The sequence below is a fragment of the Thalassophryne amazonica genome, chromosome 5 (genome assembly GCF_902500255.1).
Source record: "Thalassophryne amazonica chromosome 5, fThaAma1.1, whole genome shotgun sequence".
In the NCBI taxonomy this organism is placed as follows: domain Eukaryota; kingdom Metazoa; phylum Chordata; class Actinopteri; order Batrachoidiformes; family Batrachoididae; genus Thalassophryne; species Thalassophryne amazonica.
In genome coordinates, this window is record NC_047107.1 from 47,937,973 (window position 1) to 47,955,448 (window position 17,476).

The 17,476-nt window shown below is 41.7% G+C and overlaps 2 protein-coding genes across 2 annotated transcripts in view; both read left to right on the forward strand.

The window, feature by feature from the left end:
- The window catches only part of LOC117510410 (single-stranded DNA-binding protein 2), a 310,588-nt gene extending 304,235 nt beyond the window's left edge, over positions 1-6,353 (forward strand). Inside the window, exons 15-17 of the mRNA XM_034170108.1 lie at positions 1,628-1,656; positions 1,776-1,874; positions 4,672-6,353. Coding sequence (XP_034025999.1) covers positions 1,628-1,656; positions 1,776-1,874; positions 4,672-4,701 — 158 coding nt within the window. The 3' untranslated portion in view covers positions 4,702-6,353. The remainder of the gene's footprint in view (positions 1-1,627; positions 1,657-1,775; positions 1,875-4,671) is intronic.
- Positions 6,354-11,647: 5,294 nt separating this feature from the next.
- Positions 11,648-17,204, forward strand: LOC117509779. Its single transcript, XM_034169459.1, has 6 exons — positions 11,648-11,914; positions 16,300-16,442; positions 16,516-16,583; positions 16,667-16,804; positions 16,888-16,986; positions 17,064-17,204. Exons 1-6 carry the CDS (start codon positions 11,723-11,725, stop codon positions 17,108-17,110), a joined length of 687 nt encoding a protein of 228 aa, XP_034025350.1. The 5' UTR covers positions 11,648-11,722; the 3' UTR covers positions 17,111-17,204.
- The last annotated feature ends 272 nt before the right edge of the window (positions 17,205-17,476 follow it).

The window sequence follows — 17,476 nt, forward strand, 5'->3', positions numbered from 1 at the left end:
AAATAGCAATAACCATACCCATCTGTCCATCACAAACTGTCAGACTGCAGGTGCAATGTGGCTGGACACAAATGCAGGACTCCAGAACACAGATGTTGGAATAATAAAAGGCTTTATTTTAAGACGTAGCAGGGATTCGGTACACAGTATGGCAGGCAGAGAGGCAGAGGTACAAACAATCGAGAGGCTGAGGCGTGGTCTAGGCGAGCAGAGGTCAGCAGAGGTCAAAACACAGCGTGACAAAGTACAAGGGCTAAGACAAAGACAAAATCCAAAAATACAAAGCGAGGTCAAATATGCCGAGAGGCAACAGGACAAGAAACAAAGGCTGGAACGTGGATAAGAAGATCATAACGAACTGGCACTGGAGTGAGGGAAATGAGGGGCTTAAATAACAGGTGATGTAATCAGTGTAACAAGAGGCAGGTGTTAGTGAAGGTTCTGGAAGGAGGTGTGGTCTGGTGAAGCAAAGAAGAGTGAAGAGAGTCAAGAGGATGAGTGAGTGAAAAACAAAGTGGTGCAAAGCAAGAGGAGTAAGTGACAGAAAACCACTGGTGAACATATAATGTGCCCAAAGACCAACAAAAGGACGTGTCCAAAATAAAGGGGAAAACTAGGAAACCGAGCGGCAGACCTAGAGAGAGAACAAGAACAATAATATTCTATAACCAAAACTAGAACAGGACTGAACATGACTGAAGGATACATGCAGGAACAAACTCAGACAATAAAATAGAAAAGGCTAACTAAAACTAAAGCAGAACTGAACATGGCTGAAGCATTAAAGTAGCAGCAAAACCATGATAATAAAATAGTAAATCATACTAAAGGTTGAGCAGGAAATAAATGATAACCAGAAAACCATTAATGCAATAAATAAAAGATAAACCCTAACAGAAAACAGGACCACTGGCAACAGGAACATAACCAGATAATGAGAAACCAAAACTAGATAATACCAAAACATAATGAAAAGAAATAACCAGAACCAAGCTAAGATTTAAATGACTAAAGTACAATTGTGTGAAAAGTAAAACATAAAAATCAGCAGAGAACGGGGAACTGGACGGGGAAAAACCCAGACATAAACCCTGGGCCAGGGCGGAATCTGTCACAAACACACAACACCCACAAACATGATGGAGAACTTGGAAAACAGTTGTAGAAGCATAAAAAGGGCTTTATTCAATGAGCACTTGCTTTTGTATCTTTTTTGCTTGTTTTCAGCGCTGCCTGCCATACATTCCAGTTTTGAACTTGTGTTTTTTTGTTTGCTTGTTTTGCTTTTTTAAATAAATGTTGATTGGTTGGTTGGTTGGTAGAAAATTCAAGTGTGTTTTGTTTGTTTTGTTTTTTGTAATGTGTGAGGTGCACTTCGCAGTAGTTTGTTTTGTTTGTAAAATTGAAATGGATGTTATAGATTGTGGTTTATCAAATAAAGGGGCGGAGCCTGGAGGTTATTAAACTGAAAGATCCTCATCTTGAAGCTGAATAATTTACAGTCCTCTTCTATTTTTTTTTTTTAATTTGGGGCAATCTCTTCAATTTGTTTTTTGTGCTGTATAGTTTATTCTGCAGTGTATTTATGTGGCTGTTCTGTATATAATAACAAACGTTCCTCTCTCAGGGTCTGGCGATATGGACAGTCTGCCTAAAGTAAGACTGACTTTTATCTATTTTATAAATCTGCTTTGTAATGACTCTGCACACCTAATTTTTTCATCACATGCACAGAATGCTGATAGTGTGTCTTTACTGTGTTGATCTCTGAGAAGAACTCTCCCGGTAACCTAAGTATGAGTAACCAGCCTGGAACTCCCAGGGAGGACGGAGAAATGGGAGGAAACTTCCTCAATCCTTTTCAGAATGAAAGTGTGAGTATGTTGCCATATTTAGCCGTTGTTTAACCCTGCTGGTGTCGATTCCTGCAGCGCTGTACATTTCAGTAGATATTTGCAGCCGAGGATCTCTCACTCATCAGAAAGGTCATGCTCATCGTGTCAGTGTGGGAACTAAAGAGGATCAGTGTTTAAGGCAACCAGCTGTCACCTATAAAATTACTTTCCTGAAGGAACACAGTCATGCAATTTTACAAGAAAATGTGAAGTTGTTGAATTACGTAGTAAGCGTGCTCTGGACAGCTCATTGATTAAAAGGAAAAGCTTTATTGCCTACCACAGTGTGTGTGTGTGTGTTTGAGAGAGAGAGAGAGAGACGGAGTAGATGGGTGAGTGATTTTCTGTTGTGAACACAGTAACAGTACGTGATAGATACTTGATGTTTTTGCAACAGGTACTGTATTTCGTGAGAAATAGATGCACTTCTTACATTTTAAGGCTTTTGGTGCATCTGTTTTTATATGAATGACATCAAGTCTGGCAGCACAGGCTAGTGCCACATTACTGTACCACCTCAGGTTCTGGATGGCAACCACCCAGGCAGAAAGCCAGTCCATCCCACCTCTCAAAAGTAATCATTTATCTGTCGCAGCCAGGTGAAACACAGGTATCGCCATGACCTTTTCTAGCCACTGGAAACCTCAACACCGAGGTACCTGAAGGCTGAATTATGCCCAGGGAAAGGCTGTTCCATTTCAAAGGCTCCTTGTAAAGCGACTGATGTTCGCAGCCTTCTTTCCCCTGAAAATGAAGGATACCACAGGTGTGTCTTTCATGGCCCAAACAGTCCCACGAATCATTGCGTGATTCACCCCAGACAAAATAGTTGTTAAATTTGTAAAATAGACAAAAGGACACTTGATTCAGAATTGTAAATAAGTAATATTTATAAGGACTGAAAAATGGTTAGGCCAACCATTAAACTACAGTTGGCGTAAACTACAGGTTACACCAACTAAGCTTGATGGCTTAGTTGGTGTAACCTGCAGTTGTCAAGATTGCCAAGTGATGGTGGTTGGGATGGGAAAAGCAGTCTGTTCTGGCCTCTGTGGTCTCTTTTTCTGGGAGACAATCCTTAGAAGGATGCAGACCTGAATTGCAGGGCTGTGAAAATTCCATGGATCCGCGGGATTCCACGGATTTCGTCATGGGGTGGGGTGTTAGTGATGTACTCTTTAATCGTGAACATCACTGAGTTTTTAAAATGCTTATCACAAAGCGTTCTCTTTTTTACGACATCGTGTAAGTTTTATAAGTCCGCGAACACTGATCTGTGTGTTACAAATACAAATGTTTCCTCAGATCCGCAGAGTTTCGCAGAGGAAAAATGCCACTCAAAGTGTAGCTGTTACGACAGTTGTCGTAAAGCAGGACTGGTTGGTTGCTGCGCGACGCTTTGTGGCTCCTGTGCGGTGCTTAAGCTAAATGTAGCATGTGCACATCCCAAACTTTTAGAGCTTTGAAGTTTTTAAAAGATTTGTGCAGCATGTCTGTGTCACGGACCGACGTTGCACAGAGAGAAGATGGCGAGAAAGACTGTTTGAAAAAGTCTTATAAGGACAAGAATCCGTGGAATTGTCGCTGGCTTCATCAACACACCTGAAAGATAAAATAAAATGGGAAAAGTGAACTGTGCCCTCCCAGGAAACACGGTAAGAATTTTTCTCTCCCTGGAAAATAAACATTCTGCTGTTCAAACAGGATTTTAGACATTATGTGACTTTTTTCACTAATCTAGACTTTCTTTCATTGTAAAAAAGACATTGTGTCTTTGAATGGATTTAGGCTGCATGAATTTACATAAGAATATAAGTGACGTTTTACTATAAGGTATCTTATTAATATTTTACCATGATTTTCCAAATATTCTACAAGCTTTAGCTGTGGTTTTTGAAATGCTGTAACAGTCTTTTCAGTCTTCATAAATTTCATGTAGTTTAATTGTTCTGAGTTAATGCATAATTTGGTTTACAATTAAAAGGAAAATCATTCCAGGTCCTACTTCCACATCATATTCTGTTATTTCAACATCATCATTGACAGGTCAAATAAAAGGTTGAATATAGGATCATTTAAATACCCACTAATTTTGAGATTTGTTCTTCCAGGAGATGCTGAAAATGTATCATTAGATAAAAATTTAATTCTGGGGCCCCACAGGGCCCTAGACCCCAGCCCCTGGACGCTTCACCCCCCCAAACCCCCTGCAAATTTTCCTCGGATTTCACAATTTTCATTTCACAGCCCTGGAATTGGGACACAGCCACAGTATCATTTGTGAAGTCAAGGTCCGCAAACCTTTTCACCAGCAAAAGCCCCCAAGTCACAGGTTTCCACAACCCTACCCAACTCCCAGTCCACACATGTACTGAAGAGTGTAGGAGCCAGAACACACTCCTCACAAAATGCTGGTCTTCACTGGGGAAAGTTTCTCCCCCCGCTTCATACAGCACTCAGTGTATCTGTTTATAGGCTGGCTATGATGTCCAGCATGTAGAATCGTACCAATTCTCAGGATGTCCCAGAGAGCTCGGGCAGCTGAATTAAATGCTTTGCAAAAATCAGCATCGGTTGCAAAGAAATACTGCCGATGTTTATGTGTTATTTAGTGCTCACAGAGCTAGAATGTGGTCAACAGCTAGTCTGTCCCCGTCGCTGAGCAGAAAATAGCTGGTACTAGTTCTACTACTATTATTACTACTGCTAATAATAATAATAATTAATAAAAACTATTAAAATTTGTTGCACACACTTCTTTGTGTTTTCTCTGCAGTATTCTCCGAACATGACAATGAGCGTGTGAAGCGTGTCAGTGAGCCAGTGTGGACTGCCGAGCAAGTTGTGATGACATCCAGGCCAGTGAGTCTTCCTCCATGTCCTCCACAGGTGGGACAGTTGTCCTAGGCTCCTTCCTTCTGCTCCCCACCCCCTCCCTCGTTGACATGGATTCTGCTCTCTCCTGTTCTACGTTTCCTCTTTGAAATGGAGACTGCGCTCCCTTCATCAGTTCTTCCGCTTCAGCCACAATACTGTACAAAAGAACCACCTTCAACCATGCTGAAGGAGAGCCAGGTGTATATTTACCGACAAGTGCACGTGACTGTGCACACACTCCAGTCACACGCGGGTCACAACGTGGACTTCACACCCAAAAGAACAAAATTTCCTATATCCTGTATGTCTCGAATTTAAAACTTTGCAGACATTTTGAATCAGACCTGGACATCGGTCCTCATTTTTGTCTTTTGCTTTGTCTACTGCTTGAGGAGAACTGGAAAGACAGACCTGCCATGATGGTTACTTGAAGTGTGGGCCAAAAAAACACCTGACAAATTGACAGCTGGTGACTCAAATTCCAGTCTGTCAGATCACAGCTGGTATCATGTCGTTAAATTATGGATCTGATAATGTCCCGTTTGAAGTGTTTTACTTTCCATCCACAAACACGGCCACAGCAGTGGGAAAACCAAGACCTTCACCTCTCCTATATCATATCTGCATGGCCTGAAGAGAAATGCAAAATGTCAAAGTATTTTAAAGTAGAGTTTTCAAAAGGCTTCAGCACAACCTGAAACATGCTGATTGAAGATGAATCTACAATGGCATGTCACGCAGCCTCTTTCTATGGCAACTGTTTGAAGAGACTAAACGTTTCCTCAGTTTCTTCTTCTTTTTTCTGGGGGGTGGTTGGATAAATTTGAAATAAGTTTGCTATAAATTTGTTTTCGTATAACTTGGTAGGTTTTGTTTGCTGATGCTGTTCTTTTCTTCTTCTTTTTTTTTTGTTGCTCTTTAAACCTACTGTACACATGCTGTGCAGCCAACAGTCTGTGGACATAAAGGGTCCAGTCAGACTAAACAGAAGGAAAAAAAAAACAGCAAAATGACAAAAAAAAAAGTCTCCACTCGCCCTCGCTTCAATGATCATCCGGACAAACTGTGATCACAGCGCGATGTGGGAAGTCTTGTTGGTACAGAAAGTTCAAATAAGCTTGTTTTAAATCAGACTTTTTTTCACTGCCCAAGATGTATTACTATCATGTTTAAAAGGGCAACATGCGTGTTACTGTTCTTCCTCCTACCTTACTGCGAAGTGTACAGCTCAATGATGTAGCTCCTCTGTCTCGTATGTGTATCTGATATTATTTAAAATGAAATGTTTGGAGAGACGAATAATGAAGGAGTGGTGACTGAGGCAGCGTCACAGCTGAACAGAGACGTTCTGTTTGTTTCTGTGTTAGTTTGAAGCCATAAGTGAGACCACAGAAACATGCATTTGTAAATTTTAATGTTTTTTTTTTCTGTTTGTTTGTTTGGGGTTTCTTTTTGCAGTATGTGGGACTCCATCTGTGATGTGTTCAGTTTCTTCTTTTTTTTAAATTATGTTTTTGTAAATACACTGAGAAGTTGTTAATGGATTTTGAATATAATGGTATAAAGCTTCTCTTCCCTTAATCAGAATGTTGTCTTTTTTCCAACATCATCATTTCACTGCAGTAAAACTTTGATTTTACTTAATATAGAGTCATTCAGCTTGTCTGTCAATCTCACATTTCTGGTTCCCACTGAAATGAAAAACAGAGGCCATTAAACTGTCTTTTTATTTGTTCATTCAAGACCTGTGCAGTGACATTTATATCTGTGTGGCTTTTGGATTTATGACACAACCAACAGCTCAGAAGCTCAACTCTTCTTTGTGAAACAGGTTTTGTTTTCGGCGTCATGTAGCTGGGCGATTTGTAATGTAGATGCCATAATGAATGCAAGACAATTCAGTTTATATATATTGCGCCAAATCACAAGATAACTCGCCGTATGGCACGTCATAATTAATATGTATATGTCACAGACATGAACGAGCGAAGCTCTTCAGCATCTAGCCATGCTAATGCTGGGGAGTGTCACCAAGAGTCAGCGTGTGTGGGTGTGTGTGCCTCCGTCCTTAAACTGTGACAGAGCAGATGGGATTCAATCACAGCAGCCCTGTTCAGTACAAAGATTCCCTTCCAACATCACTCTTCGGGAATGGAAAGCTCTGACCTTCCCCAGCAAAGACAGCGATATCACAAACTTACTGTCCGATAAAGGGTCTGTGGTCCTTATCACTAAGATCACCATGCTGCTCAGTGATTCCAACACTTATGGAACACTGACGTAGGATCCCACCAATAACTGCACGAAGAAGGCTACAGAAAGTCTTCAACATCTACCTAAACATGAAGCCAACAACCGCTAACAGTGTTACTGTCCATATCATGGAGAGACAATTCCCTGCATGGATGGACTGTCAAAAATACACAAAGGAGCCACACTCAGCCCTGCTGTCAGAAATATCAACTCAGTCACCTACAACATAACCATACACGTAGCTCCCATTTTAGCACTGATGGTAGGAAACTCTGACCACCGCATCTATACCTCCATGGATCTAGTGAACAAGGACAGAGTCCTCAGTGTGAAACTGGATAAAGTCAGTGTGAACTCCCTATTCGCATGCGTCCCAACTGTGGAGGCAGTGGAAACTAAACCAATGGTTGCTACAGGGCAGTAGTGTCCTCACCAAAACCAACCTCATCCCAGACCAGATTTGCCACCTCCTTGACCTCTGTCTGAACACTACCTATTTCCATTATAATCTGGGGGTTCTACAGACAGACATATGGATGTGCCATGGGCTCACCAGTATCCCCCATCGTGGCCAAACTCTACCTGGAAGAGATGAAAACCAAGACCCTGTGCTTCTTCAGAGGAACTACACCAAGCCACTGGTTCAGATATGTGGAAGACACATGGGTCAAAATCAAAAACAAAGAAGTCCAAGCTTTCACTGAACACAAGTCTCTGGGACTGCAATGAGGTCTACAGCCAATAAACCAGACAACCACTCAACAAACAAATGGCTCAGGACCAATAACTCAGGTCAGGACTCAGCCGTCAACCAGCATCTGAAGGAAAAAGGAAACGCCTTTAAAGATAATGTTTTGAACAGAGAGGGTGAAATGTGTCAAGGAAGCCATTTTTGTTAAAGTGATGAAACCTCTAAATAAAGCTAGAGGGCTGAGACACCTTGAACTCAGGTGACCCCTGGCAACCAAGGACTTTCATTACATCCCTGTTACATCTGTGACTTCACAGAGTGTAAATACTTGAGTCTCTCACTACTCCAACTAGAACTGATTAGGCTTTTCCGGAAGAACAATGAAATATCTTCAAGGAACTAAACAAGTCCAGTTTACCTGACTCCACCCACCGTGACCTGGATGACTGAGAATCTCCACAGATTCCTCCTTGTATAATGTGTAATCCTGTGCAGCGAGCATCATGATAACATACGGCACATATCACAATACAGAAGTTTTGGGCATGCTTGAACTATTGTGATATAGTCCCATCTTACCAAAACAGGAACACTACAATCAGAATCAGCATCGAATTTATTGCCAAGTACGAGGTCTGTTAGAAAAGTATCTGACCTTTTTATTTTTTTCAAAACCATATGGATTTGAATCACGTGTGATTGCATCAGCCAAGCTTGAACCTTCGTGCGCATGCGTGAGTTTTTTCACGCCTGTCGGTTGCGTCATTCGCCTGTGAGCAGGCTTTGTGTGAGCACTGGTCCACCTTCTCATCGTTTTTTTATTGCGAATAAATGTCTGAACGATTTGGAGCTTTGCTGCATCAATTTTTTTTCCAGAAACTGTGAGAGACCTCCAGGTGGACACCGTTCGGAAAATTAATATGGCTTTCAGGGACGATTTTGTGGGGATTACACAGATTAAGGAGTGTTACTGCCGCTTTAAGGCTGGCCCACAGTGTCTGAGAGCGCGCCGCGCTCCGAGCGCCGATCGACAGGCTCACACCCCACTGAAACAACCAGATCATTTCCAACGTGAAGGCTTTGTTGATCCGGGACGTCGTCTGACTTTCACAAAAAGGCAGGAGATGTGGACATCAGCACTTTTTCGGCACATTCCACTGTTACAGGAGTTTTTTTTCATGGAAAGAAAAGCGGAGGGACCCGCCACGGAGCCGTTCATTACGCGGCACAAAACCACCTCAGTGTTGGTCTCACAGGACGGCTTTCAGGTGGATTTCAGACGGCTGTCGGTTGCTTTTCAGTTGTGTGATTATCCGAGAAATTGAGCATGAGCTGGACATGCCCCAGCATGTCCTGTGAGGCTTCATCATGGCGTTGCTTTGCGCCATGCGGCTCCACCGCAATGCGCGGAACTCCTCCGCACGTCTGTCTCAATGTGCCGAAAAAGTGCTGATGTCCACGTCTTTTCACAATTCCTGTGCTAGTCAGATGACATACCGGATCAAGACAGCGTCCAGTTTAGAAATGAACGGCACATTCCACTGTTACAGGAGTTTTTGTCATGGAAAGAGGAGCGGAGTTCCGCGCGTCGCGGTAGAGCCGCATGATGCAAAGCAACGCCGTGATGAAGCCTCACAGGACATGTTGGGGCATGTCCAGCTCATGCTCAATTTCTCGGATAATCACACGACTGAAAAGCAACCGACAGCCGTCTGAAATCCACCTGAAAGACGTCCTGTGAGACCAACATGGAGTTGGTTTTGTGCAGCGTAATGAACGGCTCCGTGGCGCGTCCCTCCGCTTTTCTTCCCATGAAAAAACTCCTGTAACAGTGAAATGTGCCGAAAAAGTGCTGATGCCCACGTCTCCTGCCTTTTTGTGAAAGTCAGACGACGTCCCGGATCAACAAAGCCTTCACGTTGGAAATGATCTGGTTGTTTCTGCGGGGTGTGAGCCTGTCGATCGGCGCTCTCAGACGCTGTGGGCCGGCCTTAAAGCAGCAGTAACACTCCTTAATCTGTGTAATCCCCACAAAATCGTCCCTGAAAGCCATATTAATTTTCCGAACGGTGTTCACCTGGAGGTCTCTCACAGTTTCTGGAAAAGAAATTGATGCAAAACTCCAAATCGTTCAGACATTTATTCGCAATAAAAAACGACGAGAAGGTGGACCAGTGCTCACACAAAGCCTGCTCACAGGTGAATGACACAACCGACAGGTGTGAAAAAACTCACGCATGCGCACGAAGGTTCAAGCTTGGCTGATGCAATCACACGTGATGCAAATCCATATAGTTTTTGAAAAAAATAAAAAGGTCGGATACTTTTCTAACAGACCTCGTAAGTTCATACATGCAAGGAATTTGATCTGGTGTTACTGGTGCATAAACAATAAGAAAAGAAAAGCGAAACACTTCTATAAGAAGTAAAAGAGTCAAATAGACAAAACTATATTCACTGTTAAATAAATAAAACATAATGGAATGGAACAGTGCAAAAACAGGTGATTGGAGTACAGATGTACAGTACCTTTCAGTGCAGGGATGACCAATTTCAATTCAATTTATTTAATTTATATAGCGCCAAATCCCAACAGAGTTGCCTCAAGGCGCTTCATGCAAGTAAGGTCTAACCTTACTAACCCCCAGAGCAACAGTGGTAAGGAAAAACTCCCTCTGAGGAAGAAACCTCAAGCAGACCAGACTCAAATGGGTGACCCTCTGCTTGGGCCATGCTACAGACATAAATTACAGAACAATTCACAAAACGAATATACAGGAAATGCTGTTGGTGCACAGGACTGGAGGGTCTCCAGCACAACTACCACACCCATCTCTGGATGGAGCTGCAACTTGGAGAGAAAAAAAACAGAATCAGGCATCAGAAAGACAAGAAATACAGTATAATTTGTCAGCATTAAACAACAAGAAAAACAGGAAATACTAAGGTGATCACCGGCCACTAGCCCTAAGCTTCACTAAAAGACCCAGAATTTAGGTAAAGTTGAGGCCACGGCACGCTCCGTTTCCTAATAAGATGAATTAAAAGAGTAAAAATCGTAGAACTATACTATGCCAGTATGCTAGCCATACAAAAGGGAAAATAAGTGCATCTTGAAAGTCTCCACAGAATCTGACTTTTATTGACGCAGGGAGATCATTCCACAGAACAGGGGCACGATAGGAGAAAGCTCTATGACTCGCAGAATATTTGCACAAAAACAAAAACGTTTATCAGTTTGAACATAATATCTTGTCTTTGTGGTGTATTCAATTTAATATACTGTAGGTTGAAGAGGATTTGCAAATCATTGTATTCTGTTTTTATTTACATTTTACACAACGTCCCAACTTCACGGAATTGGGGTTGTAACAGCAGCAATCTGTGCCAATCGGTGCCTTATGGAGTATAGAGTGGGGGGGGCCTCTGGCATTGTTTATGAGTCCAGCTGTGGACGGGAGGGTGACAAAAAGTTTGTGTTCTGGCTGGGAGGGATCAGCCACAACCTTCCTTGTTGCCTCAGGGCCCTGGAGGTGTACAGGTCCTGTAGGGATGGCAGACTGCAGTCGATCACCGTCTCCGCTGGGTGGATGATACGTTGCAGTCTACTTCTGTCCTTAGAAGTGGCAGCAGTGTAAAAGACGGTGATGGAAGAGGCGAGGATGGACTCAGTGATGGCAGTGGCATGTGTCTCTGTACAATCCTGCCATGATGTGGGTTCTTGTTGAGTCATCGTGTAGTGTACTGTCGGATAAATTGTGAACAGCAGGAGCGAATGTGAGTGAGACACTGAACCATGAACAAGTCCTTTGTTTTGACATGAGCGTGATTTAGTGGCACTCTATTCCTAGCCTGAAATTCAAGCACCAGATAGTTCCAGTGTATTAAAGCTAATTTCATCTTCCATGTGAAAATATGGAGGCATAAAATAGCAAATAATGTCAACAGTGCTAGTAAATGGTTACTGCTGAAGTAAATATGCCCTTTGGTCTTTACAGGAACACACATGAACCATTTCTGTCTATCTGTGCTGCATGTTCAGTCATCCTGTTGTCGCCCCATCATCCATTTGACTGTCTCTGAGGTCGTAATCATGTCTGCACCATTTTGGTTTACTTTATTGACTCTCTCTTTTCTCAATGCTGCTTCTGATCCAGATTGTGAAGAGCTAACAAAACCGCTGCAGGATCAAACCACGGTAACACCATTCTCTGGTCTTTTTAAGGGCAGCACTGCTGGTTTAATGACAATGCTGTCACATTGTGATTTGGGGAACGTCATGTAGCTGTGCTTTTGAGATTGTAATCCATTGCAGAGAAAAATTAATCTCCTACACAGTTTTGTCAAATGTGCGTCTTTTGAGCAGGAATTTATTACCTCAGCCAACAAAGTTGGCCAGAGGTTATGTTTCTGCCCCTGTTTGTTTGTGGACAGCCTGGATCCCACAAATTTTCATATATTGTTATGAAATTTTTACAGAGAATTTATATCCTGATGGGCAAGAACTGATTCAGTGTTCAAAGTTATAGGTCAAAGTCAGGAAAAACATTGGGAAAAATCTCTTTCCTTTAACATTGAACAAATTTTCAAAAATTCATAACTGTCAAAAAAGATCAAATGTATTTCATATTTGAGAGTGTTATGTAGGATGGTATGCTTTATCAGCTGATCTGATCCAGATTGTGGATTTTATAGACATTTGAATTTAATATTGAAAAGTCCATTTGGTGTAAATTTTGTATTATATCTCAATAAAAAGTGCCTCAATCACTCTCATTTGTGACAGTGATGTGCAAACTGGCACTCTCAATGAATAGACTATGTTTGCTTCGCATCTAATCTATATCGCAGATTTCGCGAATATTTGATTTTAACATTGAAAAGCCCTTTTGGTCGATATTTTGTATTATATTTTATCTTATGAAAATCCACTTCTAACAGGACTTTTTGTGGAATTGGAAACTAGTGTTAGTGGAGGTTTGCGCTCTACGAGTGCAGTGCTCTTGATTGTTTTTATTAGTGCTATTAAAATTGAACATCTGAAAAGTTGTAAATTTGTGAAAGTAGTTACACAGATTAACATTTTTAGTTTGCCTGAATCAATTAACTGATACAAATCAGAAATCGATTTTAAAGTAAAAGACAGGACTACATCAATACATACTGTAAATCCAACACCAACCACCCACACCATACCATCTCACATGATGGAATGGGTCATAGCTCCATGTCATCATGCATAACAGCAGAGAAAAATTAATTTGAAACCTAACCTTTACCCCTAAACCTAATCCCTAACCCTAGTCATAGCCCTTACAGAACTCTTGACAGGACTACACCAGGTACAAATAGGATTTTATGTAATTAATCCAGTTATGTACAGACTGTAATGAGAGAAACACATCTGAGAAGTGGTTATTACTTTGACAAATAAAAAAGCAGTCTTTGTTAAACATAAATTTTATTCATGTCAGGTATAATGTCTTTTAATTCAGAGCAAACTTATTCCGGCCTAGAAATGTATATTATATGTACATATTGGTGATTTGCCAATGTATAAAACCATTTAGCTAATAGTTATCCTGAACTGCCAAGCTTGGATGTCCCCCGACCCAAAGGTGGCTATGGGGTAAAATGAACCAGGCTTCTCCCACCATAGGGCACTGAACTAAAGTTAAGTCTCTGAAGCATAAAATTGTATTTCACTGTAATATTACACAACTGATTTTGTGCCTCATGCCCTATAACTGCTAGGATAGGCTCCGGGCCCCACACCCCCCACCCCACCCCATGACGCTGAGTTGGAGTAAACAGGTATCGAAAATGGATGGATGGATGATGTTCTTAATCATGTACTAAATATCACAGAAAGGTCATGTCAAGAACTTACAATATAAGTGAAGAACCAAGTGGGGTTCAGCACCCTGTGAACAGATGGAGAGAAGGGCAAGCAGAGAAGTGTGTGAAGAACCCTGAATACCTGAATATTGTCTCATCTTACCCCACTTTCCCTTTCATTAAAGGATTGCTGTACAAAGGATGCGCACAAGTTCATATACACTCAACAAAAATATAAACGCAACACTTTTGGTTTTGCTCCCATTTTGTATGAGATGAACTCAAAGATCTAAAACTTTTTCCACATACACAATATCACCATTTCCCTCAAATATTGTTCACAAACCAGTCTAAATCTGTGATAGTGAGCAATTCTCCTTTGCTGAGATAATCCATCCCACCTCACAGGTGTGCCATATCAAGATGCTGATTAGACACCATGATTAGTGCACAGGTGTGCCTTAGACTGTCCACAATAAAAGGCCACTCTGAAAGGTGCAGTTTTGTTTTATTGGGGGGGATACCAGTCAGTATCTGGTGTGACCACCATTTGCCTCATGGAGTGCAACACATCTCCTTCGCATAGAGTTGATCAGGTTGTCAATTGTGGCCTGTGGAATGTTGGTCCACTCCTCTTCAATGGCTGTGCGAAGTTGCTGGATATTGGCAGGAACTGGTACACGCTGTCGTATACGCCGATCCAGAGCATCCCAAACATGCTCAATGGGTGACATGTCTGGTGAGTATGCCAGCCATGCAAGAACTGGGACATTTTCAGCTTCCAAGAATTGTGTACAGATCCTTGCAACATGGGGCCGTGCATTATCCTGCTGCAACATGAGGTGATGTTCTTGGATGTATGGCACAACAATGGGCCTCAGGATCTCGTCACGGTATCTCTGTGCATTCAAAATGCCATCAATAAAATGCACCTGTGTTCTTCGTCCATAACAGACGCCTGCCCATACCATAACCCCACCGCCACCATGGGCCACTCGATCCACAACATTGACATCAGAAAACCGCTCACCCACACAACACCACACACGCTGTCTGCCATCTGCCCTGGACAGTGTGAACCGGGATTCATCCGTGAAGAGAACACCTCTCCAATGTGCCAAACACCAGCGAATGTGAGCATTTACCCACTCAAGTCAGTTACGATGACGAATTGGAGTCAGGTCGAGACCCCGATGAGGACGACGAGCATGCAGATGAGCTTCCCTGAGACGGTTTCTGACAGTTTGTGCAGAAATTCTTTGGTTATGCAAACCGATTGTTTCAGCAGCTGTCCGAGTGGCTGGTCTCAGACGATCTTGGAGGTGAACATGCTGGATGTGGAGGTCCTGGGCTGGTGTGGTTACACGTGGTCTGCGCTTGTGAGGCTGGTTGGATGTACTGCCACATTCTCTGAAACGCCTTTGGAGATGGCTTACAGTAGAGAAATGAACATTCAATACACGAGTAACAGCTCTGGTTGACATTCCTGCTGTCAGCATGCCAATTGCACGCTCCCTCAAATCTTGCGACATCTGTGGCATTGTGCTGTGTGATAAAACTGCACCTTTCAGAGTGGACTTTTATTGTGGGCAGTCTAAGGCACACCTGTGCACTAATCATGGTGTCTAATCAGCATCTTGGTATGGCACACCTGTGAGGTGGGATGGATTATCTCAGCAAAGGAAAGTGCTCACTATCACAGATTTAGACTGGTTTGTGAACAATATTTGAGGGAAATGGTGATACTGTGTATGTGGAAAAAGTTTTAGATCTTTGAGTTCATCTCATACAAAATGGGAGCAAAACCAAAAGTGTTGCGTTTATATTTTTGTTGAGTATATATATATATATATATATATATATATATATATATATATATATATATATATATATATATATATATAAAGTGTTTATGTTTTGGAGAGACCAGCCAAATACATCAAGGTCCAGCTTTATTCTGATTGGCTGTCACCCCCGCCACTCAAAAACAAAACAGAATGAAACAGAATGTGACTTTTTAACCTCTATAGGTCAAGGTTAGCCGTCACTGAACTTGTCCAAGGTCTGTGTCCCAAGAATGCTCCCTGTGAATTTGAAGACTGTGGCAGTAATAGAATTGGACTCATGCTGAGCACAGACAGACCGGCGGATGCAAAGCCTTGGCAAATACCCAATGGCCATGTGATGGCCTCTTGTATAAAAAAAAACAATCTATTTTTCAGGTCTGAAACATCTTTTGGTGCCTGTTGCTTTAGTAATTAGGAGGTGCTCTTAGATATCTGGCAAAAGTGTAAAAGGGGGTGTTTTCCACCTAAAGTTTGCTGATACTGTGGATTTTTACACACATTGTTAACAGATTTGTGGGATTTTTTTAGGGGTGGAGGGATGTGTAACATAAAACCAAATATAGGTCATTGAAAGAGGTACATAAAACAGATTTTTCTCAATGTGACCACTTTAAATCAAGTCCAAAATCTGAAATGAACTTAAACTATAAACTATCACAAACATAGGTACCAAATTTGACATTCATAAAAAGTTCATCAGAAATGTAAAAATGGTTGAAAGCTAAAGTGGATAGCATTTATTTATTTATTTATTTATTTTGAAGTTGCTGCATCATCTAAACAAAATCTCAATTTTTCCTCTCACAACACAGGATTACTGTAAATTCTGTGCCCATGAACTCTTGTAACCAGCACAAGAATTTCAAACTGACCTCACGTTTGGCACATGTCTTTGTAGCTTATGGGAAAATGGATTTTACATGCTGCAACATCGGACAACGAGCAGTTCCTGAAGGAAATTAAAACCATCAGGAACACCTGGATTGAGATGCTATTTGTGTCTGACGATGATGTGTTCACCATGCGCTGGGGAGAAAAAAGGTAACTGTTGGATACATTAAAAACACCCATCTGATAACACCTTCATCCTGATTATTCCAATTCTCTTTACAAGGAATGACAAATGTTATCATGGACAACTTAATGCCACCTTCTTCACAGGGAACTCCAGCAGGATATCATGTAAGTATCACGTGTGTCAATGTCACTCATTCTTCTTGTGCATGTGCACAACACAACTTGAAAGTTGTTTTCATGTGTTGTAGTTCACTTTAACTCCTCCCACCATGAACACGTTGGGACTCACCTGGAGTCCTGCCCCGACTGTATCCTGTGGGCCGACCAGCTACAGGTGATAACAGACAGCAAACAAACCACTACAGGCAGAAGCCTTTACCTCTTCAGTGAGTTTAACTATCACCAGTCAGATTTTCTTTCAGAATATCGGCTCACGGTTTGCTGATTATGTTTGAATAATTCCTTGTAGCAAAGTCTGGGAAAGTGGAGACATCTCACATGGAAGGTTTTAAGAAACAGGCCGAGTGTCTAAACTTTCCTCCAGAGTTTCATTTTGGAGAAAGCACGGGTAAGACAATCGCCCTCAGTCCAGATAACTAACTATACCTGGTAACTTAGCAGTAAGTCTTCTTCTTCTTCTTTCAGATCTGTGTCCTGTGGAGGATGCTGACCCAAAAGCAGAAGAACAATAGAAAAAAACAAGATAGTTTAAAAACAAACATCAACTTCATAAAATATGATGAACACCTCCCAAAGGTTGTGTTTTATAACTTGGGCAAAGATCTGTCAGTCAGCTTCAATTCCCCTTAAAGCCTCCTTCCACCAAAGAGGTTATGTTTGTCTGCCTGAGTTAGCAGGATATGTCAAAAGGACATCAACAGATATCCTGTTAGAAGTGGCTTTTCAGAAGCTAAATTAGATGTGATCAAATGTCAGCAGTATGCAGTTCATGCACTTGAATCAAAGGTGTTTTTTTTTGTTTTTTTTGTGGTGTTGTCAGGTTTTTGTTTTTTGTTTTTTTTTCCAACTTTTTTGTTTTATGAAATCTTTTTCAGATA

What these genes read in the sequence shown, in the direction of transcription:
- LOC117509779 (XM_034169459.1), top strand. Translation starts at nt 11,723, where the DNA reads ATGAACCATTTCTGTCTATCTGTGCTGCATGTTCAGTCATCCTGTTGT. An exon ending in ATGCGCTGGGGAGAAAAAAG is followed by an intron (nt 16,443 to 16,515) that starts GTAACTGTTGGA and finishes TCTCTTTACAAG; the next exon opens with GAATGACAAATGTTATCATG. An exon ending in GAACTCCAGCAGGATATCAT is followed by an intron (nt 16,584 to 16,666) that starts GTAAGTATCACG and finishes CATGTGTTGTAG; the next exon opens with TTCACTTTAACTCCTCCCAC.